Source organism: Alligator sinensis, unplaced genomic scaffold (genome assembly GCF_000455745.1).
Source record: "Alligator sinensis unplaced genomic scaffold, ASM45574v1 scaffold137_1, whole genome shotgun sequence".
In the NCBI taxonomy this organism is placed as follows: Eukaryota; Metazoa; Chordata; order Crocodylia; family Alligatoridae; genus Alligator; species Alligator sinensis.
Genome location: NW_005842545.1, coordinates 1,010,993 through 1,020,469, shown reverse-complemented (window position 1 = coordinate 1,020,469; position 9,477 = coordinate 1,010,993). Strand labels below are relative to the sequence as shown.

At 60.1% G+C, this 9,477-nt stretch overlaps 1 protein-coding gene across 1 annotated transcript in view; it reads left to right on the top strand.

Moving 5' to 3' along the window:
* OPN1LW (opsin 1, long wave sensitive) overlaps positions 1-3,592 on the top strand; it is a 3,737-nt gene extending 145 nt beyond the window's left edge. The window contains exons 2-6 of the mRNA XM_006032034.1: positions 839-1,135; positions 1,723-1,891; positions 1,990-2,155; positions 2,894-3,133; positions 3,473-3,592. Of these exons, the coding sequence (XP_006032096.1) occupies positions 839-1,135; positions 1,723-1,891; positions 1,990-2,155; positions 2,894-3,133; positions 3,473-3,592 (992 nt within the window). The remainder of the gene's footprint in view (positions 1-838; positions 1,136-1,722; positions 1,892-1,989; positions 2,156-2,893; positions 3,134-3,472) is intronic.
* Positions 3,593-9,477: the final 5,885 nt, after the last annotated feature.

Here is a 9,477-nt window from a genome sequence, read left to right as displayed (position 1 = left end):
GGGGGGGGGGCTCAGGGAAGGGGTTTGAGGGGAGCTGAGTGGGAATCAGGGAAGTTGGGGGTATGGGGGCCTGGGCAGTGGGGATCCCTGGGGGCTGGGATTCGGATTTCAGGGTTGTTGGAGGGCTGGATTTGGGGGTCCCTGGAGCCTGGGATTAGGGGACTGAGATCTGGGGGTTGTCAGAGCTTGGAATTGGGGGGCTAAAATCTGGGAGTCCCTGGAGCCTGATTGGGGGTGTTGGAAGTTGGGACCTGGGATTCACCAAAAGCTGGGATCTGGAGGTTCCTGGTGTTTGAGAATGTGGGTCCCTCTGCAGGGCTAGAATCTGGGGGTCCCTGAATTCTGGAATTGGGGAAGAGGGATTGGAATCTGGACATCACCATGGCTTGGATTTGGGAGGGATGGGATATGGGGTTCCCCGTGGCCTGGATTTTGGGGTGCCCAGGGGCCTGGGAGTTCCTGATCTCTGGGAATGGGGTTCCCCAGGAGCTGGGATCTGGAGGTCCCTGGAGCCTGGGACTGGGGGTGCTGGGATCTGGGAATCCCTGGAGCCTGGGACTGGGTGATTTTAGGGGGGCTGAGATCTGGGAGTCCCTGGAGCCCAGGATTGGGGATCTCTGGGGGCTGGGATTGGGGATCTCTGGGGGCTGGGATTGGGGATACTGGGAGCTGGGATCTGAAGGTCCCTGTAGCCTGGGATTAGGGATCTCCAGAGGCTGGGATTAGGGATCTCAGGGGATAGGATATCTGGGGACCACTGGAGCCTGGGATTGGGAGTGCTGGGAGCTGGGATGTGGGGGTCCTCATGGCCCTGCTCTTACCTTCTGGTGCTGCACAGGCCCATTTGAGGGCCCCAACTACCACATTGCGCCACGCTGGGTATACAACCTCACCTCGTTGTGGATGCTGCTGGTGGTCGTGGCCTCAGTGGCTACCAATGGGCTTGTGCTGGTGGCCACGGCCAAGTTCCGCAAACTACGGCACCCACTCAACTGGATCCTGGTGAACTTGGCTGTGGCTGACCTGGGCGAAACAGTGATTGCCAGCACCATCAGCGTCATCAACCAGCTGGCTGGCTACTTCGTGCTGGGCCACCCGCTCTGTGTTATCGAGGGCTATACCGTCTCCGTCTGCGGTGAGCCCCAGCTGAGGGCAGGGTCTCGGCCAAGGTCACAGTCATGGGGAAGGGGGTGTCAGAATCACTGCCACAAAAAAAGGGGCAGTGAGGTCACAGACATGGCCACGGGGTGGGCAGTGGGGTCACAGCCACAGTTACAGCCAGGGGAAGGCACTGGAGTCACAGTAACAGCCACAGGGGTGATGGGGGGCACTTGGGTCACAGCCACAGCCATGAGTAAAGGCAGGCGGCAGGGTCACGGCCATGGGGAGAGGAGGGGAGTGACACCTAGAGGACCCCTGCCCTTCCTGCATCTCCAGGACCTACAGGAAGCCACATGACCCTCCCATGTTATTCTGTACACCACGGGAGAGCAGGGACCCCCATGCCCCAACCATGAACCCCTGCCCCCTCACACCCCCCAGAACACAAGCCACAGGTCCCATGACCATGACTCTAGGTCTCAGGAGACCACGTCACACCCCATGCTCTACCCATGGGCCACCATGGAACCCCTGCCCCTCTCATAACCCCCCAGAACCCATGCCACGGGACCCCTGTACCCCCTCCCCGATCCCCTCAGCTCACCGGTAGGGGCCATGCAGGCATCACAGGGCTGTGGTCGCTGGCTGTGATCTCCTGGGAGCGCTGGTTTGTGGTCTGCAAGCCCTTTGGCAACGTCAAGTTCGACGGGCGCCTGGCACTGGGTGGCATTGTCTTCTCCTGGCTCTGGGCAGCCTTCTGGACTGCACCCCCTCTCTTCGGCTGGAGCAGGTCGGTGGGGCTGGCGGTGAAGGGGACAAGGCCTCGGGGCAGAGGTTCCACCCACACCTGGCTGAAGCCCCATACCCTCTTTCTCTCCCCTGGGGCAGATATTGGCCACACGGGCTAAAGACATCATGTGGGCCAGACGTCTTCAGTGGCAACACAGACCCCAATGTCCAGTCCTACATGATGGTGCTTATGGCCACCTGCTGTATCCTGCCCCTCATCATCATCATCTTCTGCTACCTGCAAGTCTGGCTGGCCATCCGTGCGGTGAGCCCTGCCCCACATGGCCCCCCTGGTGGTCAATACCTTTGGGAGGACCTGTTGGATCCACCAATGCAGACCAGTGAAGCCAAGGAAGTATCCACCATGCTCTATGGCCAACCAGTTGACCAAGAGCCTTCCAAGGCCCCCCTAGAGCAACCACCGCAGACTAGTAAAGCCCAATTAGCCAACCAGTTGTCCATAACCCTTTCAAGACCCTTCTAAACAAATTCCTCCAGTCCAGTAGAGCCAATCGGTTGGCCAAGACTCTTCCAAGACCCCTGAAGACCACCCCTCAGACCAGAAAGCCCAATAAGGCACTATCACACCCCATGTCCAACCAGTTGGCCAAGAGCCTTCCAAGACCCCTATAGACCAACCCCTTCAGACCACTAAAGCCAAGTAAGACAACCCATCCAAACTAACCCTTCAAGCCCAATAAACTCCAGTACAGCCAAATGGCTGACCAAGAATTTTCCAAGGCTACTACAAACCAATCTCTCCAGCCCAGTAAAGCCCACCACAGCTAACTAGCTGGCCAAGAGCTTTCCAAAATGCCTGAAGACCAACCCCTCAAGCCCAGTAAAGCCAACCCATTGGCTAAAACTCCTCCAAGACTCCTGTAGATGCATTCCTCTAACTCAATCTGGCCCAGCCCCTGCCCCCGCCCCCCCCTGCCCCCAGTTGGTCCAGGCAAAGACCCCACCACCAGGCCCCACCCTGACCCCAGTGGATTCCTGGCAGGTGGCAGTGCAGCAGAAGGAGTCAGAGACAACACAGAAAGCAGAGCGCGAGGTGTCACGCATGGTTCTGGTGATGATCGTGGCCTTCTGTGTCTGCTGGGGGCCCTATGCGTCCTTCGCCTGCTTCGCAGCTGCCCATCCTGGCTATGCCTTCCACCCCCTTGTGGCCTCGCTGCCTGCCTACTTCGCTAAGAGCGCCACCATCTATAACCCCATCATCTATGTCTTCATGAACCGCCAGGTCAGCTCCATGGGGAGACTGGAGCTGTGAGGGTGATGTGTGGCAGCTGGGCAGAGGATAGAGGGATAGAAGGAAGGATGGAGGGATAGAGGGAAGGATGGAAAGGTGGTGATGGAAGGAGGGAGGGAGCCAAACAGATATGGAGGGAAGAATGGAGTGGGGTGATGGAGGAATGGATGGAGACACATGGATGGATGGATGGATGGATGGATGGATGGATGGGGAGTGATAGAAATGGGGGGAATAGGAGGGATGGATAGAGGGATGGCTGGACACAAGCACAGGCAGAGGCTGGTGCCTGTACATCTGTCCTATCCTCGTCAATCTGTTCTCCCCCAGTTCCGAAACTGCATCCTGCAGCTGTTCGGGCGCAAGGTGGATGATGGATCCGAGACCTCCACGGCTGCGTCTCGCACTGATGTCTCCTCCGTCTCCAGCGCCTCTGTTGCCCCTGCCTGAGATGCTCTCCCCCTGGATGGATGAATGGACAGGCCTCACCTCCCTCAGCCCCCACAAGGACAGGTGGACAAGACCCCATGGACAAACAGTGCTCCTCTCCCCCCCTCCCCCCCTGGACAGACAGATGGACAAGACCTTCCCTCAGCCCTCTGGGGACAGACGGACAAGATCCCCCAAGGACAGATAGAACCCTCCCTCAGTTCCCCCCAAGGATGGACAGATGGAGGAGACCCCCATGGACAGATTGGCGAACCTCTCTCCCACCACTGTAGATGGAAAGTAAACCCCCCGCTCCCACCATACACAGACAGACAGACAAGTGCTCCCCCACCTCCCAAGAACAGATGGATGCCCCCCCACTGATCTCTCCCCTACTGACAGACAGACAGGACTCCCCTCCCCCATGACAGAACAACACACAGATGACCCTGCAACCCCCTCTCTCCCTCCCCCTCCTCTGCTACAGGCAGGGGCAGTGTCTGGACCACAAGCCATGCCCTCCTTGGAGGCCCCAACCCCCAGGAGCACTAGGCTTTGTCTCCCATCCCCTCAGCCAGGACACCTGGGTTCCTTCCCCAACTCTAGGAGGGGAGGGGGGCTAGGAGGTGAAAGCAGCGGGGGCTGGGAACCTGGATGCCTGGATTCTCTGGAGGGAGGTGGGGAGTGTGTAGTCTAGAAGGGAGAGCTTGGGTGTCTGGGTGCCCCGGGAGGGGAGTGGGAGTCTGGGAGCCTGGATACCTGGGTCCCCTCCTGGCACTCTACATTCCAGAGGTGATCACATTGTGGGCAGACCCCCCACCTCCCACAGAAGTCCTGCCCCATTGTCCCTCCCCTGCACGCTGTATATAGCATTCGATAATGACTTTGTGATCCCCGCTCTGTAGCCAATAAAGCTCTGATGCTTCTATCCTGGCTCCCTCCCTTGTAGTTGGAGTTGAGATTTTGAGATTGGGGGGGGGGGGGGGGGGGGGGAGTTGGGATGGTAACAGCAGAATGCCCTGGGCTGTGGCACCCCTTAGCGCTATTCCATAACAAGAGTAGGAGCAGGGAGCCTGGATGCTTGGGTTCTCTGGGAAGGCCAGGGGAGCCTGAGGGGTGAGAGCAGGGGGGGCTGGGAGTCCAGATGCCTGGGTTCTCAGAGAGAGGGGTAGGGTCTAGGAAGCTAAGAGCAGGGATCAGCTGGAAGCCCAGATGCCTGAGTTCTCTCCTTATTATGGGAAGGGAATAGGGGCTGGGGGGGGGGCAGCCAGGGTTAGAGGGTTACAGCAGGGGTCAATTGGAAGCCCAGACACCTGAGTTGTCTAGGAGGGGAGTGGGGGCTGGCAGCCCAGGGAGTTGGGTCTTGGGGAGCCTAGGTCAGGGGTCAGCTGGAAGCTCAGACGCCTGGGTTCTCTGGGTAGGGAACGGGGTTTGAAGCAGACAGTGCCAGAAGCCCAGATGCCTGGGTTCCCTCCAGGCCCTAGGAGGGGTGTGGGCACATTCCCCCTCCTCCCATGTCTGGGGGGGGCTGTTCTCGCCATGCTAGGCACTGCACGCACCCATGGGGGGTGGTGGCTGGGCCTGGCAGGAGAACAAAGCCAGGGAATGGGGCCAAGGCCTAAATTTAGGCTGGAAATTAGAAGGCTCCTGGTCCAAGGCGCCACGCGGCAGCCTGGCCAGGCCCTGGATGCCTGGGTCCTACATGGGCCCAGTCGCAGGAGGCCTGGGTCCCTCCTGGCTGGAAAGGAGGGGCGGGGTGCAACCCCTGCCACTGCCACTGCCCCCACCCCACCAGCAGGGTCTAATGAAAACTGGGGAGAGAACCCAGGTGCCCGAACTCCCATCCCCCCCTGCTCTCACCCTCAAGTCCCCACTCCCCTCCCAGAGGACCCAGGAGTGTGGGCTCCCAGCCCCCTGCCCACTCTTACCCCCTGAAGACCCCATTCACCTGCCAGAGAACCCAGGCATCCAGGCTCCCAGCCCCCACTCCCCCTTCTACTGCTTGAGTGAGCAGGGGAATCCAACAGAGTGGCACCTTGGCTCAACTCGCATGAGCCCCTGGGCAGGCATTCCCTTGCCAGCACAGTCCTTCCATGACTCACACACGTGTTCCATGGGCCTCAGTGGTCATCTTGGTTTCTGCTTCCATAAGCCCCTGGGGTGGCTGGTGCCTCATTCATGCCAATGCGCAGCCATCTTGCCTGCTGTTCCCATGATTCCCTGGGGCAGTTTCTGCCTCATGCCAGGGTGGGGAGGTGATCTTGGCTACTGTTCCCATGAGTGCCTTGGGTGCTTGGTGTCTCATGCCAATGGGCAGCCATCTTGGTTGCCTCACATAACCTCTGGGGCAGCTGGTGGCCCATGCAATGGGCCTCATGCCAATGGGCAGGCATCTTCACTGCAACCTGCTACCACTTCCGTTGGTCACCAAAGCATGGTCCGGGATGTGGGGGGGGAGTGGTCACCCACCCTTTCCCCAGCCACCCTCTCCTTTAAACCAATGAGAGAGCCAAGCCCTGAGGGAGCTGTGCTCCCATTGGCCAAGATGCCTGTCAGTCAAAGACATCTGCCTTCCACCACTGTCACTGAGGAAGTATCAACCAATCAGGAGGCAGCATTGGGGTTAGGGAAGGGGGAGGCAGCCAGCACCTGCCTCGACTGTGAGGTGCGAAGGAAGCGGGATCTACAATGAGGGAAGGCCTTACCCAATCAGCAGAAGCAGGAGGGGCTGATGCGCACAAGGAGGGAGGAGAGAAGGTGGAGGGTGGGGCGTTAGGGAGTTGTTCTACCAATTGGGGTGCAGCTAGTGAGAGCAGGGGCCGCCAATTCATGTGGGAGGCAGGCTCCACCAGCGCTGCTTGGCCAACAGAAACAGGAGTGGGGCGGGGCCTTGGGGACCCTCCACATGTCAGGGAGGGGCAGGCAACCGGCTCTGTCCCCCCAGGGGAAGGGGCTTGTAGCCTGGCCCCATCCTCCACCACTGCAGGTCCCTCCCTAATTTTGGGGTAGGGGAGGGGTTAACTCTTGCCCCCCTCCCCCTTTTTTGTGGGGTTGTCTCTTCCCCAAGCAGGGGTGGAGCTCAGGTGTCCAGGTCCTGGAGCCTGGGAGATATCATTCATGTGCACACCTCAAACGTGTCCCACATGCATGTGCCACACACTGGCTCCAGGCATGAAAAGATGGAAGGGGAGCTGCTAGCCATGGCCTCCTCCAATCTGGCATAAGAAAGAACCCCGGCATCTAGGCTCCCAGTTCCACCTGCTCCTGCCCTCCAGCCCCAACTCCCCACCCAGAGAACCCAGGCATCCCAGCTGCTCTGGCCCCACCCCATCTCTCCTGCATAACCCATGCATCCTGGTGTCAGGAAGCTGCCAGCTCCCGCGGGAAGGTCCTGGCCTGGCTGACGTCAATGAGGCCCCTAATGGGAACCAGATGCTGGGGAGGGGGGGCAGGGCCTGGCTTTGGTCTGACCCTGTGGCACCAGGCACAAGGCCAGGTGCCCGGGGCAGCCGCTGTCCTGCCACTTCCTGTCCCAAATGCCCGCACAAGTGTGCAGCAGCTGTGAGAGCTGGCTCCACCCCAAAGCCAGCCGCATCTTGGGGCCCCATCAGACCCAGACCTCAGTGTCCTGTCCCCCCCACTCCCATGAGCCAGCCACATCCCAGTGTCCCCATAGAACCAGGCTTAAAGGATTTCACCCCAGAGCCAGCCACATCCTGGGGTCCCTAGAGCTGACCTGAGCAGGGTGCGGGGCCTGGGTCAAATCTGCCCATGTGGGGCCCCATCTCCACCTCCACTCCAATCCCATGGGCTCTGGACCTGAAGAAACTGCAGCCAGTGGTGGCAGAGGGCGGGGTGGGGGGAGCAAGCAGCTGGGCATGGAGGCACTGCTCTGCCCAGCTCCACACCACTGCTGGTCTACCCTGCTCCACAGGGCCCCCAAAGCACAGGGCTCAGGGCAGTTGCCCCGATTCACTCCCCCTGGGACAGCCCTGGTCCCTGTTATACCCAGCACCCATCCCAGAGCCAGCTACATCCCCCAGTCTCTGTTATAACTATCCACTCCCATTTCCCATCCCACAGCCAGCTGCATCTCAGGCCTGCCCTACAAACAGCCTTCATGGGTTCTACCCAGAACCAACCATATCCTGGAGTCCCTGTTATACCCAGCTCCCAGGTTCCTCATTTCACCCATCCTGACACCCACCCCAGAGCCAGCTGCATCTCAGTATCCCCATAGACTATCCTTACTGTATCCCACCCCAGAGCCAGCCACATTCCAGGGTCTCTGTTATACCCTGTCCCAGCCCTACTTCAGACTCAGCTGTATTGTGGGGTGTCCATTATCCCTAGCCCTAATACCCCAGTCCAGAGCCAGCTGCATCTCAGCATCCCCCTAGAATCAGTCTTACTGTGGCCCACCCCAGAGCCAGCTGCATTCCAGGTTCCTTGTTATATCCTGTCCCAGCCCCACCCCAGAGCAGCTTGGGGTCCCCATTATATCTATCCACTTGAGCCCACCCCAGAGCCAGGGGTATCTCAGCACACCCAGACACAGACAGATATAGCACCCCCCTCCCCTGAACTGAACCTGCCAGAGCTACCGCATAACCTCCCCTCCAGGGGTGCCCCACAGTGGGGGGAGGAGTGAGGGACTGGTGGTGGGCCAGGCACTGGTACAGGAACCCAGATGTCAGATTGCTCTCTCTCCAGCTGGGGAAATTCCACTTGATCTCACTCAATATCCCCCTCCCCTCTACCTTGGCTTCCTGTCCTGGATTCCCAGCGTCTGCCTCTGTGGCACAGCTGGGTGCCAGCGGCCAGGCATGGACTTGCCCTCCCCAGAGCCAGCCACATACCAGGGCCTCATTACACCCAGTTGCCCTCAAGCATCACACCCCAGAGCCAGCTGCATCTTGGCACCCCCATAGTATCAGCTTTCATATGTCCCACCCCAGACCCAGCTGTATCCAAGGGTTCCCATTCTACCCAGCCCCTTCCCCACCCAAGAACCAGCCACAATGAAGCCCCTAACCCTTCTTGGGGGCCCTAGACTGGGCGTGTCCTCGAACTTCCTCCCCTGCACCCCCTTCCCCAGTGGCAGGCACTATATATACACACACAGTGCTGGGCCAGGGCTTAACAGGGCTGCCAAGGCCGTGGTTGAGTTGGCAGGGCCAGGCTCAACCTCAGCCAGGGCCTCTGGCCAGTCCGGTGCAGACTAGCCCATCCCAGCTCAGCTCAGTCACTGGGGCAGAGCAGCTGGCTGGGGATGGGGTTGGAGGGGCTGTGGGGCCACAGTGGGGGTGGGGGAACCTGAGCTGGGTAGTCTGGTTCTGGGGTGCCTTGGGGGCTGGGGATAACAGGCACCCTGGGATGTGGCTGAGTCAAGGTTGGGAGAGATGAAGGCTAGTGCTTTGAGGCTGTTGAGATGCAGCATGCTCTGGGGTGGGGCATTGGGACAGGGTATAACAGGGCCCCCAGGATGCGACTGGCTCTGGGGCATGCAGTAAGGCTGGTTCTGTGGGGCTGTTGAGATGCAGCTGGCTCTGGAGTGGAGCACTGGGGCTGGGTACAGGGACTCCCTTGCTCAGCAGCGCAAAGACGATGCTGAACCTGGAGTGGAATTTCAGAGCCAGACTTGGAGAGGAGTGGGGTTAGAATGAGGCAGGGCTGGGAGCCCGGATATCTCCACTCTCTGGAGGTCCCAGTGCCCCTCACTCCCGACCTGCAGCACCCCCACTCCACAGTGCCCCTCACTTTCGACCCCAGTAGGATAGGAGTCTGGGAGCCCGGACACCCGGGGGGCGGGGGGCGGTGACGCGATGGCGAAGGCATGTTCGCTGCAGCTGTGAAACCACCCGCCCGCGCCTGGGCCGGGGCTGGAGTGGGGGCCAGGCGGCCGA